We start from the raw sequence: 19,217 nt of genomic DNA, 5'->3' as shown, positions 1-19,217 counted from the left end.
CTTGATCCGGACACTAGACTTCTGTTTATGTAGCGTAGAATAAGGTAAAGGTAAAGGTACCCCTGCCCGTTCAGGCCAGTCTTGACAGACTCTAGGGTTGTGCGCTCATCTCACTCTATAGGCCGGGAGCCAGCGCTGTCCGCAGACACTTCCGGGTCACATGGCCAGCGTGACAAGCTGCATCTGGCGATCCAGCGCAGCACACGGAACGCCGTTTACCTTCCCGCTGGTAAGCGGTCCCTATTTATCTACTTGCACCCGGAGGTGCTTTCAAACTGCTAGGTTGGCAGGCACTGGGGCCGAACGACGGGAGCGCACCTCGCCGCAGGGATTCGAACCGCCGACCATGCGATCGGCAAGTCCTAGGCGCTGAGGTTTTACCCTTTAGCGTAGAATAACATTAGCTTATTTTGCTACTGCTTCACCCTGTTGACTCATGTTAAGCTTGTGGTCCACCAAGATTCCTAGATCCTTTTCACATGTACTACTTGTAAACCAGGTGTCCCCATCTTATATTTTTGCATCTGGTTCTTCCTGCATAAGTGCAGAACCTTATATTTGTCCCTATGGAAATTCATTTTGTTAGCTTGAGCCCAGTTCTCCAATCTGTTAACGGTCACTTTGAATTCCGATTGTCTTCTGTGGCGTTTGTTACCCCTCCCAGCTTGGCGTCATCTGCAAATTTGATTAGTATCCCTTCAATTCCTTCATCCAAGTCATTTATAAAGACCTTGAACAACAACAGGCCCAGGACAGAACCCTGCGGCACCCCACTTGTCACTTTTCCCCAGGATAACGAGGAACTGGTAACCTTTGTGTTCAGCCAGCCAGCCAGCTACAAATCCACCAAACAGTTCATCCCACATTTTAGCAGCTTCTCTGCATGAATAATCATGGGGGATTTTGTCAAAAGCCTTACTAAAATCAAGATACACTATGTCACTAGCATTCCCCTGATCCACCAAGCTTGTAAGTCCATCAAAAAAAGAAATGAGATTCATATGGCATGACTTATTTTTGAGAAACTCATGCTGGGTCTTAGTAATCACATCATCCTTTTCTAGGTGCTCACAGACTGACTGTTGAATTATCTGTTCTAGGACCTTTCTTGGTATCAATGTCAAGCTCACTGGTCGGTAGTTACCTGGGTCTTCTCCCCAACCCCCTTTTGAAGATGGGGACAACATTTGCCCTCCTCTAGTCTGCAGGAACCTCACCTGTTCTCCAAAAATTCTCAAATCATAGACAAAGGCTCTGAGATTACATCCGCAAGCTCCTTTAGTACCTTTGGATGCAGCTCACCAGGCCCTGGAGATTCAAATTCATTTAAAGTACCATGTTTTTCGCTCTATAAGATGCACTTTTCTCCTCCTAAAAAGTAAGGTGCGTCTTATGGAGTGAATGCAGGCTGCACAGCTATCACTGAAGCCAGGATCAGTGCACACCGATCCCTCTTGCTCTCCTGGCTTCAGGGATAGCCACGCAAAGCCTCTTCAGTGCAATGGGAGGAACACTCCCCCTCCCCTGAAGAGGCTTGGCACGGCTATCCCTGAAGCCGTGGAGAGGCGCTGCGCAGCTCTCCCTCTCTGCGCAGCGCCCCTTCAGCGAAGCGGGAGGAGAAACGGAGCCCCTGCACAGAGAGGGAGAGAATATTGTTCTCCTCCTCTAAAACTAGGTGCGTCTTATGGTCAGGTGCGTCTTATAGAGCGAAAAATACGGTAGCTAGGTGTTCACTTACTACCTCTTTTCCTATCTAGGGCCATAGCCCTCCCCTTACATTATTTATTCTCTTAACACCAGGTTTGGCATTACTTTCCTTTTGGGTGAAGACAGAGGCAGAGTAGGTGTCGAATAGTTAGTTCTGCCTTCGCTTTGTCACCTAATAGCATTACTCCATCTTCGTTACTCCATGTAGAGGACCTTCCACTTGCTTGTTCTTCCTCTGCTTCGGACATAGCTAAAGAAACCTTTATTATTGTTTAACCTCTCTTTCAAGCCTGAGTTCATCACAGCTTTAGCCAGCCTGACTTTCACCCTGCAACTGTTGGTTACTCATGTATACTTCTCCTTTGTGATTTCCCCTTTCTTCCATTTCCTATACATGGCCTTCTTAACTCTCAGCTCATCTGTCAGCCCTTATGCAGCTACATCAATTTCCTTAGATGCCTCTCAATTTGCTTTTGGGCCTTCATTATTTCTCCACTAAAGATGTGGGAGTGGGGTTTGTAACTGCCACAGCCTGGGATGAAAGTGTTAAATGACGCACACACACAACTGTTTGTTTGTTTCAAACCTGATGTGATTGTTAAAGTTGGGTTTTGTGTCACGTCTAGCTTAGCCCCAATGAAAGGAGTGGACTTTAGAAACAACCCTGGCTAAGCTATGCAAGCTTTTTCTTTTTCTCCCTTGACCAACTGACTAACTGATCTTACACTTCCGGTGCAGCTGGAGAAAAGTGTTCGTCGACTGCGAGAGAAATTTTATGGGAAGGTGAGCATCAAAACGGCTACGGTGCTGATGAGGCAGTTCTGCAACAATCATGAGCTCGCTTGTAGTCGCATCATTCTCTTCAAAAATGAGCTGGAAGGTGAGTCAGCCATTCGTGCTGTCAGAAGCACTGCATTGTATGGGAGAAGGGGGTGCCTGCAGGGCCATAAGAGGCATCTCCATATTGCAGCTGGGGAGGCTGAGAGTGCTTAGAACCATAGAACCATAGAGTTGGAAGGGAACCCAAGGGTCATCTAGTCCAGTCCTCTGCAATGCAGGAATTTCAACTAAGGCATCCATAACACATGACCAAACTGTGGGAAATTACAGTCAAATATAACTAGAAAGCATAGGGCTAGTTAATGAATGAAAGGGTTAAGATCATAGAACTGTGTTCCTAGACTCAGGTCACGCCCCTCACCCAGAAGCGTGGAAATTAAGTTTTTCCTGGGTTCATTCTCTTTCACCATGTGAACTCACCGAGATAGGACATGGCTGAGCTTGCTCACTACAAGGTCAGACTGTGTGCCCAGAGCTATTTCACTGTATTTTGTAAACCCAATATTTTCTACCTGTGTACTTCTTGCTGTGGCATGGAATAGTACATGAACCTGACCTTTGGATTTTTGTAAGTAAAGCCTTTAAACTTGCTAATGGTGTGCTCTGTTCATTGCAAGAGGCGAGGGGAAGTGCTGCAAGCAGCCAGAACAGGATATTAAAAAGGTCTAACAGCCTATATTCCTCACACTTCACTGTGCTGCATGATTCAGTGTTTTTAAATTCTGCTGAGGGCTCTGTCCTGCTGGAGAGTGCGTGTAGCCCTGCGCTTTGGATCTGGGGATCCAGTCAAGTCCTTTATTAATAAACACAAATGATCTCTATCTACTTTTGTCCCCATATACCCAGCCACACACCCAACCTCTGCTCCCTTCATCCATGATGCCTGGGATTGATGGGAGTTGGAGTCCAACAACATCTGGACGGATCTCCTATATTCTGGGCTGCAGGCTGCAGTGTTAAAGTACTAGGTTAGGCAAGGTTTTGTGTAACTACAAAAAGCACAAGTTGATGCCTGCCTGAACAGGTTGCCCAGCCTACTACTACTAGGACATTTCTTCCATGCAAGACCCATATAAAATAGTAGAATTATAGAGCTGGAAGGGACAACAAGGGTCATCTAGTCCAACTCCCTGCAATGCAGGAATCTCAAAGTATTCATGACAGAAGGTTGTCCAACCTCTGCTTAAAAACCTTTAATGAAGGAGAGTCTACCACCTTCCAAAGGAGACAATTCTACTGTCAAAAAGCTCTTACTTACAGAAAGCTCTTCTGTTTAGTCAGAATCTCCTTCCTTATATCTTGAAGCCATTGGTTCAAGTCCTGCTCTCCAGAGCAGGAGAAAACGAGCTTGCTCCATCTTCCATGTGGCAGCCCTATTGGAAGTTCTTCTGCTGTTACCCTGCAGAAATGGGGAGCCTCTAGAGAGGGCAGGCACGTGAATGAGGGCAGCCCAGCAGCTGCAGCACTCCAAGAAGTGCCTTCACAGTACATATACAACCGCCATCTTGTAGAGCACAATATATTGATGAAGCTTGCTAATGTCAAAGGAGACTGATGTATGGGTGACCAAAAGAAAAAGTAGAAGGAATGAATGAAGATTGTTCTGCCATTGGACAAGACAATCATTAAAACAGTTTATCATTTAGTTAAACAATGTCTATACCGCTTAACTACAGTCGTCTCTAATTGGTGTATAAGAAATACAATACAGAAAAGGTAGAAGTTCCTCTGGTCTCTCGCTGCACCAGCAAAATCAAGATACCTACCCACATGACACTCCCAGAAGCTCCGTTCATATACTATGAAAAAGAATGAAAGTTTATTGTTTTCCCCACATGCCTTTTTCCTCCCCTGTGTCTCCCCACTTCTCATTCCCCACCCCAGCCCCATGCTGCCCATAACAAAGATGTCTCAAACTGACCGTAACTGACCTTCATGACTTTATGATTTGAAATTCAGAGACACTGAATGTACTTTTTATTCATGAAAATCTTTTAATAAAAGCAAAAAGAAAAGAAAAGGTAAATGTTCAAATAGTAAAATCAGACTTCAGTTACAGTGCCTGCTTGGAATAAAGAAGTCTTCAGTGCGCACCCGACATTCAGCAGGGAGGCAGGGGCTGTCTGGCCTCAACTGGAAAGAAGTTCCATAAAATTGGGTCTACAGTACTAAACACACAGCTCAAGGTGGCTCTGAGCTATGGGGGACCAGTGACCGTGACTCCCTCAAAAACCTCAGTGGCTGGACAGCAATATAAGGGATTAGGCATCCTGGATCTGAGGTGTTAGTGGCCCTGTAAATTAAGACCAGAACCTTGAACCTAACCTGAGCCACTATAAACTTTTGAGCACCTGAGTTAAGTGCTGGCAATAATCTGTCCCCATCCACCTTTTGCACCAGCTAGAGCAGGGCTTGTTTTACTAGAAAAAGAGGCGCCAGAACTTGTTTTTAGGGGAGCACCCACCCAAAGTTGTTGTTGAGCTTTTTGGTGCTTTCTGCACCATCAACACCACAAAATAAACCCGCCTCTGATGCACAGCTGCGAGCCGCACAACCCCAAGGAAGGGGCGCAACACTAAAGCCCTGAGCTGGAGTCTCCAGGCCAGACCCACACAGAGTGCATTGCAGCAGTCGATTAGAACAAAGGGTACAAGTCGATGTAAACTGACTTGTGTTTTATACAGCTCCCTCTCCTCTGGTCACAGAATGCTTTCAATTCCTAGCGTCAGCACATTTACATTTCACAGTTTGAGACCTCCTTTCTAACAGCAACTCACATTCAGCCTGCTCTAACTTTGTGGTGTTGCTGTTTTTTAGATACGGACCCAGAAGATGGAGAGAGCCTCGATGATGATCCTGTGGCTTTGGTAATTCTCTGTCTGTTTATCTTAGGCAGAGGTGAAAAGCTGGGAAAAGGTAGATGAAGAGTAAGGAGTCAGAAGCTACTTTAAAAGGGCATTTATAGATACTGAAATGTTAAACAAATGAAGCTCTTATTAACCCAACAGCTGTGCTATCCTAATTTAACAACTCCACTCACCAGCTAAAGCAGCTGAGGGTAGCCAATGGGTCTTCCCATTGATGAGTTAGGGACGAGACCAACAGTGGGTTCCACAGTTAAGAAGGCAGTTTGCTGTAGAGGAAAGTGAGGGGCAGGTGGGAAACGTCAACCTGGGAATGTAACCCATCTAAGAGAAGCAGAACACTGCTCCTAAGCCTCTGCTTCCTTGTGGTTATACTCATTTGTAAGAAAGCCTTCAGGAGTAAACCCCAAGGAAACATCCATACCCGCTGCCTTGCGGAACATCACTGGGAGAAGAAAAGGCTAAGGAGTAAACCCTAAGACTGTTGGGTGGCATTCTGTACGCCTCCTTCTGGCAACTCATGCAGTCAAGCTGGTGCCATATGTATTGCTCTGTTTTCATTTGAACCACATCAGCAAGGCCGAGAGGGGGTTCTTGTCATCTGGGCAGCCCAGGGCCTCTGTACATACTGCCCTGGCTTGCACCCCAGAGAGGTCAAGAGTGCTCCTAACTCAGCAAAAAAATGTAGGAAGCAGCAGTTACGAGTTATCAGTCTCCACAACCACAGCAGGTGTAGTACTTCTCTAGCAGCTTGACTTCACCCTTGGTGGAAAGATGCCTTCTTGAGACAGACAAACGCCAACAAAGTGGGTCCAATTATCCATGGTCCAGTTATGACCTAAATAAATAAGTCTGCGGATAAATATTAATTACGCAAGGTAATAAAACATTTCTAAGTCTTTAAGGTGAGGTTTGACTGAGATTTTGAACACTCACTTAGGAATGCTGATATTAAATTGAATTTCAGACAGTCACTGTGCAGTACTTTGAATAGTTGTCAGCAGCACAAAATTCCAAGAAACTAGGAAGTGCTGGTGCAAAACATTTCAACTACATTTTCCTATTCTGCTGTTTGTATTAAATATTGTCACCTGTCCCAGACACTCAGGATGAGACAGACTATAAATCTTACTAAACAAATAACCCAAATACAGTGATCTCTCATACTCTGAGCATAATTCCCAAAACTCACCTACTGAGTCCCCCCAAGAGAATAATATTAAAGGGGGCAAACTCACCTCACTCAGCATCTTGGGTGCCTTTTTAATGCCATTTCCTTAATTCTGTTTTGGCCTCCAAAACTGGGCCTGGTGATTTCTGCCTGGAGATGCAGAGGGCTATGACTCCTTTTAAAAAAAATTACTTATCATTTTCATTTTTTAACAAATTTAAACTAAACCATTTTAAGTCCATATACGAAGCTTTATCATCAACTTCCCTTCCCCCCCACCCATGGTTCGTTTTATTATCTCATTTTTCCAATTTGATATCAAAATATTCCTTACTGCTGGATTTATTCTAATACTGCTAATGTTTTAATATGTTTACAATAGTTTTTCAAATATTCAACATATCTTTTCCAATCTTCTTTGTATTTTTTAAATCCTTATCTATGCATCAGATTGGCCATTTCTAGATAGATAATTTATTACGGTCAAAGATCAGCTCACATAACATAACACAATAAAAACAGCGTTCATAAAGATAAAATATACAATCGGAGCAGATTGCAGCTCATGAGTTAAAATTGAGATATATACATACACGTGTACAACTGAGATTTGGGCTACCATAAAAAATTGACCCTGAGGCGCCCCAAAGGGCGACTTCAGCATTTCCCTAGTAAGCTATTTTATTCTAGAGGATGATCTGTGCCTGCAAATCTGGGCGCAGAATCTGGCTACCAGCCAGGTCGTCTTGTGATCTTTGCCTAAGAGGAGAGAATTAAGTTTAGACTTGTCTGAAAGGTCGGCGAGCCCCTTCAGCAAAGGATCAATGGTGTCTCTATGAATCTCAACATAAAAAGGACATCTAAAAAATATATGTTTGGGGCTTCCTATTTCCCCTAATGGGCAGGCGCAAAGTCTCTGCGTACAGGACTTTTCTAAAGGAGCCTTCCAGAACCGGTGAGGGCAAGGCCGAGCTTCTAGCAAGAGTGAAAGCCCTCTTGCATTTCTGGATGTGAGGAAATAGAGATATGTTGCTGGAGCGGCTACGTATCTTCCGTTTCCTATGATTTTATTATCGTACAGTCCTGTTGTCTCTCTATGTCCATGATTCTTTTAGCCATTTCTATGTATTCTATCAGTTTTGTCTGCCATTCTTCCTTTGTTGGTATCATGCCCTACTTCCATTTCCCAGAAGTTCTTTGTTATTTTGTAAATCCACCACATATAAAAGTGGAGGACCGTGACTCCAAGGAGACCTGGAAGGAACGGAGGGCGGGAAAGGGAGCAGGGGGAAATGCTCCAGTCAGAGGTCCCATTTGCTCCCCCCATTTAAAGCTGTATCCTGCTTTAAACAGTCATGGCTTGCCCAAAAGAATCCCGGGAAGTGCCGTTTGTTCCGGGTGCTGAGAGTTGTTCAGAAGCCCCTCTTCCCCTCCCAGAGCTGCAGTCCCAGAGTTCCTGGGAAGAGGGGCTGCCTGTTAATCCAGCCTGGAAATTGTAGCTTGGTGAGGAGAATAAGGGCTGCCTATGTCTATGATTCTGCTTGAAGTGTGTAGTGCAGATGGGGTCACAGAGCACTGGGGTGCTCAGGTCCCCACCAGTAAGGAAGAGCCTCCCATCTGGCTCCTAGGAAACATTGCTGGCTCCTAAGTTTTCACAGAATCATAAATGTGGAGAAAAACTCAAAGGTCATCTAGTCCAACCTGCTAATGCAGGAAAGTCACCGACTGCAGCAACAGATTTGAGGCACCACTAATTATATGTTTGCGTTTATCATTTTTCTCACCATGAAAACCTCCCTCGTTCTCTTAGAATGGCAATGGCGTCCACCTGAGAGGTCCCAGAATGGAGTTTCAGCAAGTTCCAGTTGAAAAAAAGCCCTGCCTGGGAAAATGATGGATCATATAGTTACTGTGACATGAAGAAGGAGCAAAAAGGGTTTTCTTGTGTGTGTGTGTGTTTCTTTTTGGCTGATTAGCTGCTCTCCCTGTGCATAGGTCAGTGGGGGCAGGGTTTCTGTTGAGGCAGGTGATTAGCTCTGGGAGGAGCTTATCAGAGCTTGCAGGGCAGCGGTTGAAGAAGGAGCAAAAAGGGTTTTCTTGTGTGTGTGTGTTTCTTTTTGGCTGATTAGCTGCTCTCCCTGTGCATAGGTCAGTGGGGGCAGGGTTTCTGTTGAGGCAGGTGATTAGCTGTGGGAGAAACTTATCAGAGCTTGTAGGGCAGCGGCGCGCGCCTAGTGGCGCGCACAGTTTGATCCATCTTTTAGATTTAGGGGAGCTAGTCTCAAACGTTTGTTGGGGGAGACCTAGGGTTTTTTTTGGGGGGGGGTTATTTGTCCTGTCTTCACGCTTTTTATGATGGAGGACCGCTGTAGCCACCCCCAACGACACGTTCTCAAGATGGAGGGGGAGGGAACAGCTGCAGTCGCCTGCGGTTCCTGCGCAATGTTTGCCATCTTGCCAAAGGTTGCAGGCAGCTTTACCTGCAGCAATTGCATGTTGATTGCCCTCTTAAAAGACAAAGTCCAGCAACTGGAGGAACGTGTAGCTACGCTCCAAAGAATTAGAGAGCTGGAGCTCTTCTTGGAAGCAACAGAGCACACCGTCTCCACCAAGGAGGAGACAGGGGACTCCCCTGAGAAGCAGGCTAGTTCACCAACACAGGAGCCAGATATATGGAGAAACGTGACTCAAAGAAGTAGGAGGCCCAGGGTTCGCTCTGATTGTTTAGAAATACACAATCGCTTTGAGGTCCTCTCCCCAAGCATGGAAGATGAAGAGAAGACTCCATTTGAGGATCTCTCCTTCATTACAGTCGATCAGGTATATGAAGACGAGCAGCAAAGTCAGTCCTCAGGGAATGTGCAGGCGACCTTGGAACGGACAGCTCACGGAAGAACCCCGACCAAACCTAAGAGGAGGCGTGTAGTGGTGATAGGGGATTCCCTACTGAGGGGAACAGAAGCAGTGATCTGTGGGCCTGACAAGATGTCTCGGGAAGTGTGCTGTCTCCCCGGGGCTAAGATCCAAGATGTAACTGAACGACTGAAAGGAATCATAAAACCCACTGACAAATACCCCTTCCTCTTGGTTCATGTGGGAACCAATGACACTGCAAGCAATAGCCTCCAGAAGATCAAAAGAGACTACGAGGCTTCAAAACGACCTTGACAGATTAGAGAACTGGGCAAAAACAAACAAGATGAATTTTAACAGGGAGAAATGTGAAGTATTGCACTTGGGCAAAAAAAAATGAGAGGCACAAATACAAGATGGGTGACACCTGGCTTGAGAGCAGTACATGTGAAAAGGATCTAGGAGTCTTGGTTGACCACAAACTTGACATGAGCCAACAGTGTGACGCGGCAGCTAAAAAAGCCAATGCAATTCTGGGCTGCATCAATAGGAGTATAGTATCGAGATCAAGGGAAGTAATAGTGCCACTGTATTCTGCTCTGGTCAGACCTCACCTGGAGTACTGTGTCCAGTTCTGGGCACCACAGTTCAAGAAGGACACTGACAAACTGGAACGTGTCCAGAGGAGGGCAACCAAAATGGTCAAAGGCCTGGAAACGATGCCTTATGAGGAACGGCTAAGGGAGCTGGGCATGTTTAGCCTGGAGAAGAGGAGGTTAAGGGGTGATATGATAGCCATGTTCAAATATATAAAAGGATGTCACATAGAGGAGGGAGAAAGGTTGTTTTCTGCTGCTCCAGAGAAGCGGACACGGAGCAATGGATCCAAACTACAAGAAAGAAGATTCCACCTAAACATTAGGAAGAACTTCCTGACAGTAAGAGCTGTTTGACAGTGGAATTTGCTGCCAAGGAGTGTGGTGGAGTCTCCTTCTTTGGAGGTCTTTAAGCAGAGGCTTGACAACCATATGTCAGGAGTGCTCTGATGGTGTTTCCTGCTTAGCAGGGGGTTGGACTCGATGGCCCTTGTGGTCTCTTCCAACTCTATGATTCTATGATTCTATGAATTCTGAGCTGTTTGTTATTTAAGAATTAACTGCACTTTCAGTCTTCCTGATCAATAGTCTTTTGTCACTTTCAGAAGTGTGTATGTCACCTAGATATGTATTGTGCTTCTTATTTTATGGGTCCAGTTCTTCCTGCTGTCTGGTAGCCACTTTCAACACTTTTCTTCTTGTTGTAGAGAGTGGTGGATAAACTGGAACAAGAAGAGGAGCAGAAGAAACAGGTGATTTGGGAAGGAGGAGTGTATTGTGTAGGGCAGAGCCCCACTGGTAGATCTTAACTGACTTGGCAAACCCTTTTTGAACTGCTTTTTGACAGGTGATGGGAATAGTAAGAATACTCTCAGAATACTTCTGGGGTGTGTGCAGTTCAGGTAAATTAGGGTCTCCCACTAGAGAGACCATTAAAACTTTCTTTTTCTGAGCTGCTTGTATAACATGACTAAGACAAGCCAGCCAGGTTAGTTGCCGCTGATGCTAGTAAGAACAAGAAGCAGAAAGATCTAAACGGGTAGGCACAATCCTACCAACGAACCAAATGGGAAATGTGCAGGACTTTCCAGAGGATGGCACCCAAAGAGGGAAAAGACACCATTTGGATTTTTCACAGGCACCAACATATCTTGAGCCATCCTTTTGTGTAACAATGATACCAGCAGCTCAATCTCACATTTGTCTGCCAGCCACTAGTCTTGTCCCTGAATTCCTAACTGCATTAATAAAATATCAAAACAGAAAGCAGTGAAGGTCTTATTCCATATTCTATTCACTTCCAATAGCTGGGGCGAGACACACAATTGAGTTGCACCCTGATCTTACGTGGTTAATTCCAATGTCATGTCTTTCTTTTACTTACATCTTCTTTAATTCTTTTAAAAAGAAGAGAACACCAGGAGAGGACCAGGTGCAAAGCAGGAATAAACTCTTAAAAATTCAGTGGATGTCACTTGCTTAGGTTTGTATGTGTGCATAGGAAGAGTATGTTGTCTGTGTGCATGTGTGCAAAATATGTTGTGTGCACAAGCGCTGTGTTTTTAAATCTGGTCCTAATTTTGTAGGATGACCAGAGGAAAACCTCAAGAGTTATAAACAGCATGTAGCATTTGAAAAGGATATGCTCAGTGAATGTTTTTGTGTTCAAACAATGTGTACTGGGTTATATTGATTTAATAATGTTGTTCATCATAGTTTATTTCTTTCCTTGCAGAAACGAAATGACAAGAGTGATGAGAAAATAAAGGTGAGAATAGGTCCAGGGCTGGACTGTTGTGGTCACTGGGACAGAACCATTGGGGGTGGAATAAGGAAAATAAGGGAAAGATCGGAGAAAGAAAAAGAGAATCCACCATACTGATGTGCCGTTAAGTCATAATTAAAACTTTATTACATTGGTACGGAGCGTTAAAGCAATCAACAGCTGCCATCATTTCTGACCATTGGTCATGCTGGCTGGGACTCATGAGAATTGGAGTCTGTTACAGAGAATTGGGAAGGTTAATGTTAAATTGTTAGAAAATGCTCAAAATGTTGGCATTCCAAGACTTCAGTCCTTCCTATGTTCCTGCATTAATGAGCAACCAAGGTTGACCTTTGTAGTTGAGAAAACAAGGTCCACATGTGTTGGGCAGGTGACATTTTGGGACATCCCCATGGTCAGCATGGCAGCCATGAAGTCCTGAGCCACCCCAGAGCCAGTCACGTTGGCATGGATGTTGAAGTCCCCAAAACCAGCAGTCTGGGAGTCCTCAACCCTGCCTCCAAAACCAGCTCTGTCAGCTCAGGCAGGGAGACTGCTGGGCAGCGAGGCGGGTGGTAAACCAGCAGAATGGCAGGAAGAGTGGTGGCAGCCAGTGGCCCAGGAAGCACCTGAGGAGGAAGGGGACTTTGAACCAGATTCAGACTGGTGGGGCAGAGAGGAATCATCAGCAGAGCGTGAAGGCGAAGGGGAGAGGCTTGAGGTGGCCACAGACGCAGAGAGAGAAGGAGCAGGGGCTGTGTCTCCTGCTCTGCAATACAGTATTGATTCGGCTCCTTCCCCTCCCCCATTCTCTGCACAGGAATGAAGTCGAGAAAAGGCTGGAACAATTAAGAAAAGTTGAGTCACAGTGAAAAAATGCAAGGAGGGAGGTATAAATAAAGGGAAGAAAGGGGCAGGAACTTTAGCTTCTGCAACTGCCTTGCTTAACTGTTGGATGTACCGTGTGCTGTCTCCTTGGTTAATGAGCAATAAAGTTAATTCCTGTCAAGCCATGCCTGTTTCTGTTACAGTGTTGAACCACAGATGGGAGGGCTACCTGACACAGAATCCCTAATCTATCCTGATTGCCCAGTGCCAGGAACTCTAGAGCCTTCCACAACAGAGACAGAGAGCCTGGAGAGAGAGATGGAGTCTCTACAGACCACAGCAACTCCTCCTCCCCAGCCCTCAGGTCTGCCCTGTTGATCACTGAGTACCCAGGTGGGCACAGCTGGGTGAGACAACTCCACCCTGCTCAGCTACCCAGGTGTTCGTGGTACAGACCAGATCAGCCTCCATGTCCATCATCAGATCATGGATGAGGGAGGTCTTTACTCAGAGCCAAACCAAAATTCAACAACAGCAGCTGCAGACCCAAGGGCTGGCTGATAGGACAACCGAAATTCCCCGGACTGAAGCAGGGGCTGGCACACGGCACAGTCACTTGTACCGTGTGCCCCTTACCTGGTCTGCCCCACCTCCCACACCATACGTTCCCCTACCCAGAACCACTGTGGTTGACCCCCTGCTCTCCCCACTTATTTTCCTCCCAAACACATCTCGTCTTCCTCAATAAAAACAGCAACCCCCCCCCCAAATCAGAAACAGTTAAAGCAATTAAAACATTTAAACCAATTGTAGCTGTTAGCCCTGCCTCTGCTTTGCAGCTGGTGCTACAGCCAGGAGATGCTAATGGGCTGCAGGTGCAGAGGCCACCAGATTACGGCTGCTCTCAGCTGCTGCAAGGCTAGCCAGGAGGGAAGGGGAAGCTGTTGGTGGTGAGAGCACAGAAGTCTCTCTTCTTCTCCTGTTCACCTTCTTGCCACAACCAGCAGACTCTTGGTTCTTGGACTTTCCTTTTGCCCCAAGCTTTCTAGACACAGGTCCACACTTTAAAGTTCCGCGTTTGAGTGTTTTCCTTGCAAAAACCTGCCCTTTAATGCTGAATCAGAACAAACGGCAATTCGGGTTTTCTGCAGATTGCAGTTTGCTCAATTCAGTGGTAAATAGCGAGTTTTTGTGGGAAAGTGTTGCCGGGGCGTGGGGTGGGGAATGCACTTGCACACAGTGCTTTACAGCCTGGACATGTGCCTAGAAACATGTCACAAAAGGAAGTCTGGATCAGCCCCTTGTTTCTCCCTCAGTGTTGGTCAACATACACCCAGGTCCATCCACTAGGAACAGGGCCACAGTAGCTTTCTTCTTTGTCGTCGTCTTCTGACCAGTTGCTCAAGTTGGACAAGGTGTGAGGGAAGCGGGTTTGCCCTTGGCCATGAAGGAATTTCCTGGCCCTTGGAGGACCACCCAGGAGATCACACTCACACGCTTCATGTTTATTCTTCCCCAGGAGGTTGCTCAGCAGCTGAAGTGCTTGCCTCTGACGCAGAAGAACTTGCGCATGTTTGACAATGCCGAAAAGAACCGCATCCCACCTGAAGACCGCCAGTTTTCCTGCCAGCCCTGTGACAGTATGTGGTGGCGTCGAGTCCCAAAGAGAAAACAGGTGTGTGTGCATGCATGACCATGTGTCGTGGATCTTCTGCCTCAAAGGGTCAAACTGATGGCCATGTACAACCACTGAGGTAGCTCATCTAAAAGGGAGATGGGTGTTTTCTCAGGATATTAACCCTTCTTACCCTCGCTTCTCCCATTCCTCCCTCTTTTGCCTCCCCATCTTTGCCTAAATTTAAAAGGAAAAATAAAAGTGTGTGTGAAAATTCTTTGGCCCACAGGCCAAATGCATCTCCCAGCTTCCTCTCCTTATTCTGTCCCTGCACAGCAGTTAGGCTTGAAAAAGGGCTTCCAGTGGTGCTAATGAAGGGTTTTTCAGCCTAATTGCTAGGGTGTGTATGTGTGTCCTCTTCCAATGTGCTGACTTCTGATGACAATCCCCCCACCCAGTAATTGGGGTTGGAAAAATAAAAGAAGTTCCATTGGCTCCTTATTCCTATGCCAGACAGAACCTATTTTCAGAAGTGTTGCAACTTAGATAATCACCTCCCCCCAAAATTGTCCCTTGTGTGGTGAGTAGACTTCAGAAAGGGAGGGAAGACCAAGGAGACATGATGGCAAGAGACCTGGGTTAAAACTGGGTCCTCCACCAAATCCATATATAGCATGGATAGTGTCTCTATGGAGGTGTTTTTTGAGGGAGGGGAGTGAAAGTGGAGCATGGACAAAGAGTGGGGGGCTGAACTCTATATGTGTTTTCTTCTACTTTTCACTCCAAGACCACCACTCCCAGCCACCACCACTCCCCGCAACCAGAAATAAAGCAGCTGCAATCAAGGGTGCAACAGTATTGGGGCCACACCTCATATGGGCAGCTTGCTCTATAGGGGACTTCAGAAGACTTGAACTGAGTCTGCAGCCATTTCATTTTGTGGTTCATTGCTGGAGTTTGGGTGCCTTTTTAGCTTCTCATTTGATGCCCTCCACAGGTGTCCCGTTGTCACCTGTGTGGGAACAAGTATGACCCAGTGCCTGAAGACAAAATGTGGGGTACAGCAGAGTTCACTTGCCCCTCATGTGGACGCACCTTCAGGTGAGCAGCGCGGACTGAATGACTCAAGAGTATAGGACAGAGGGGGACTTCAGTATCTACATTGGTTTTCCATCGTTCCAGAGGGCAGGACTGGAACCAATAGTTTCATGTTAGAATTTAGACTATAAACATTAGGATCATTTTCTTGATTGTACCAGCTGTTGGACATTGAAACATCAGGCTGTCTCAGAAGGTGGTGGGCTCACCTTCACGAGAGGATTTTAAGCAGAGGCTGGATAGCCCCCCGTTATGAATGGCATAGCAGTGGAATTCCTGCATTAGCAGGGGACTGGACATGGACTGCGTACACACTGTACCTTTAAAGCGCATTCAAAGCCCTTCCTTTCCCTCAAAGAATTCTGGGCACTGTGGTTTCCTAAGGGTTGCTAGGAATCGTAACTGAGGGAGGTAAACTACAGTGGCCAGAATTCTTTGAGGGAAAGGAAGTGCTTTGGGCTTTAAAGGTATTGTTTACACGCAGCCACTGTCTCAGGAGTAAGATCCATTGAACACAGTGTGACTCTTCTGCATGTGTAAGCATAAGACTGGGCTCTAGGATTGGGACCGGCTGGTGAAGGGTGGGTAATAAATTTAATAAGTAATAATAAATAGCTTTTACCACAGTCAGCAATCTTGTTTGGCATATAACTAAGGATATTGAGACAAGTCATCTTGTTATTCTAACTGACCTCCTTTCTTTAATTGATCTCTCACTTATTGGTCAGAAAAGATTGGCTGATATTTTTTCAGAGGGTAAACCTCATGGTCCCTTCAAAATCTACCATTCTATGATTCTAATATGGGTTTGACGAAAAATATTAGTATGCCTTGAGGGCTGGGTATCTTCAGAGCCTGGAAATACCTCTTTCAACTAAAGGGAGCAAGCAAAACAGTTTGCCAGTTGAAAAGGCTCTGAGTTTCTTTCCTGAGTTAGCCTGAAACAGGCGTAGCCTTTTGTGGCAGGGGGGGTGCAGTTTGTCCTGTGGGATTCTGCTGTCTGTTTTTAGGAGGGTGCTTCTTCCAAATAGTTGGTATTATTTGTTCTGGTGTTGCTTCACCCAAAGGAAATTAAATGTGATAGTGCTCTACCCTAGAATGCTTGTCACTGGGAGAAGTGGGGTTTCTGATGTGCAGTATTGATATTTTGAGCTAGGTTGATTCCTTATTGCTTGGCATAATTTTCTGTGCTGTGTAATGGTCTTCCTGAGAGCTCCACAAAATAAAATGGCAAAAAATTAGTTAAAAAATGAGTTATATCAGAACATGACAGAAAATAAGTAAATGTATCAATAAATAAAGGCACTCCCTCCATCTCTTGACTGCAGTGGTTCGGCCCAGATGGGGACCCCGTCTCCCTGCTACAGTTGCCACAGCCCTGTTCTCCCGAGTTTTATCATCCCACCTCGCAAGAAGCTGGGACCAAGAAGCAGACAGCAGCATTCGTGTTTTGCAGAGGATTGCTACAACCGAAGAGGTGGGGCTGAATGTGCATTGAATAGGCATTGTGCCATGGGGTGTCCCTTCCCTGCTAGGTGGCCACCATGTGCTGTTGACTGGCCATGCCAAGTGGCATCTGGTCCCAGTTTGCAGAAATGGGACCAGAGTAGAAAGGCGTTGGAGCAAAATTCCAGGCATATTATTTGGCAGAGGGGAAAAAAGTGCCTTCCTGTGTTTGCCCTTTTCCTGTGGCTCTACAAAATGTGCTTCATGTTCATGAGAGACAATGTGCTGACTATTTCTCTGGAGTATTGGAACTTTTCCCATACTGCTGCCATGATCAGCACAGAAGGAATGTTGGCTGGGGGAGGGGGGAGGGGTAGAGCTTGACTGCTTTCTAGAAAGTGTGGAAACAAGGGAGTGTAGGAAGGTAAGTTCATGTGTGGCTGGTCCAGCAAAACATTTCACCTCGTGTCCTCCTGTCCCCTTACAGAGCCCCATATACCAGGAACTCACTGTGTGCATCCCCAAAGCCGCATCAAGAACAGCTTGCCCAAAGTCATCTACCCCAGCCAAGAGCATGATAGTACCGGCTCCACGGTGGCCACCTGCTTAAGTCAAGGCAGCTTGGCATTCTGTGACATCAATGAGCTCATCCTGGAAGACCTGAAGGAAGAGGAGGCTGGCGAGAGCAGCAATTAACCCCCGGATGTCTGGAGTGGGAATGGATGGGAGATGAATGCCAGGTTGCAAACTAGTGAGCATGGCTGGGAAGGGAGTCTTTTTTCTTCTTCAAGCTGAACAATTCTAATGATGCACATGAATTCCCCATTCTGGGCTTCTCTTTGGCTCTGCACTTTGTCTTATCTTCTCAGTGTGGCTTTTCTTTGCTTTTGTTGTCAGTCTTATTTCTTTTCTGGAGAGCTCATCTTCTAGATGTATCTTAGCCATAGATTTAAACTGGTTTTAATAGTCATCTTCTCTCCTCAATTCTCACCACCCTGACCCACTACAATTCCTAGGATCCTTTGGGAAAACTAGTAAATAAAGCTAGTACTGTGTGGATGTGTTCCATCTCGTAGTCTCGTAATCTGGGGAATCAGGTTCGCATCTCCGCTCCTCCACATGCAGCTGCTGGGTGACCTCGGGCCAGACACACTTCTTTGAAGTCTCTCAGCCCCACTCACCTCACAGAGTGTTTGTTGTGGGGGAGGAAGGGGAAGGAGAATGTTAGCTGCTTTGAGACTCCTGAAGGGAGTGAAAGGCAGGATATCAAATCCAAACTCTTCTTCTTCTTTTTCTTCTTCTTCTTCTTCTTCTTCTTCTTCTTCTTCTTCTTCTTCTTCTTCTTCCTCTTCTTCTCCTGTCCAATCAGCCCTCCTTGACATCTCCCATTGGAGCTAGTTGTCTGTGGAACTTGACGATGTCCTAGCTTCCAGTTGTTAAACTGACCTTAAAAGAACTAAGAGGCTTTTCAAAGATAACGCTTCTGTTGTGTTCATCATGATCTTTTACCAGCTCTTTGAACTTTCATATGCAGTTGGCATGAGAGGATCATGTTTGTGTGTTCCTGGTGGGAAAACTACTACTGGTCTTGTCAGTAGTTTCCATTAGCTCAGAGGTGGTTAACCTGTAGCACTATTGTCCCATCAGCTCCAGCAACATTGAAAATAACCATGGCTGATGGGAGTTGTAGTTCAGCAGTATCTCAGAATGAGGTCCCCATTCCTGTATCAGGTGGAGTCATGATTAGAAAGAATGCATGCTGCTTCAAGCTCTAGGAAAACTCTCCAAACCCAGCAAGACATGGAGGAGGCCAAGTTTCTTTTTATTATGTTGCTACAGCTTTAGGAACTAAAGTGTAGGTGGCTGAGATTGAAAATTTCCATACTGTACTAGTAAGGTGTCTTTTCTCAGGGAGGTTGCAGAAAGAATGGGAACATTGCAGCTTGACCTTTCAAGCAATGCTCTCTGCCTCCTAGAGCTTGTGTGGCTAGAAATAAAAAGGGTCAGGGATGGAGAAGTTGGAGGAACCTTGTTGGGGTAGCTGTGCTCTGTTAACAGTCCTGTTCAGAGAACCCAGTTCCCTTCCCATTGAGCATGTAGAAAAGGCAGTTTTATGTGAATCTTTCTTAATTGTTATAAAAACTGTATTGTTGTAAACCACTTTGGGAAACCCTTTTAGGGCTGAAAGGCAATATAGCAATGTTTTACCAAATAAGGTAATCTGTGCAGGATTTGTGATATTAGCATTGATCTTGGAAAAACAAATCAGTACAGGGGTGGTGTATCTTAATCTCCAATTTGAAAGGCTTCAGATCTATCTACAACACACTGCCTCATGTTCATGGGCAAATGTTTACTATCATGTATGTAGATATTATTTCTTGCCCTGGTGCATTTAAAAAGTGGGTGCAATTAAAATTATGTTCCCCCCCCC

General features: G+C 45.8%; 1 protein-coding gene across 4 annotated transcripts in view; it reads left to right on the top strand.

Moving 5' to 3' along the window:
* The window catches only part of SHFL (shiftless antiviral inhibitor of ribosomal frameshifting), a 33,424-nt gene extending 14,207 nt beyond the window's left edge, over positions 1–19,217 (top strand). For 2 of the 4 annotated variants that reach the window (XM_080988511.1, XM_080988510.1), the window contains exons 2-9: positions 2,446–2,587; positions 5,365–5,414; positions 10,739–10,783; positions 11,767–11,799; positions 14,144–14,299; positions 15,237–15,340; positions 16,666–16,814; positions 17,271–19,217. In XM_080988511.1, the coding sequence (XP_080844637.1) occupies positions 2,446–2,587; positions 5,365–5,414; positions 10,739–10,783; positions 11,767–11,799; positions 14,144–14,299; positions 15,237–15,340; positions 16,666–16,814; positions 17,271–17,479 (888 nt within the window). In that variant the 3' untranslated portion in view covers positions 17,480–19,217. The remainder of the gene's footprint in view (positions 1–2,445; positions 2,588–5,364; positions 5,415–10,738; positions 10,784–11,766; positions 11,800–14,143; positions 14,300–15,236; positions 15,341–16,665; positions 16,815–17,270) is intronic. The other 2 variants (XM_080988513.1, XM_080988512.1) reach the window with 2 other exon arrangements.

The sequence above is a fragment of the Podarcis pityusensis genome (genome assembly GCF_964106645.2).
Source record: "Podarcis pityusensis genome assembly, chromosome: 17".
NCBI classification, from domain to species: domain Eukaryota; kingdom Metazoa; phylum Chordata; class Lepidosauria; order Squamata; family Lacertidae; genus Podarcis; species Podarcis pityusensis.
The sequence above is the reverse complement of the archived record's forward strand: the minus strand, read 5'-3'. Positions and strand labels throughout refer to the sequence as shown.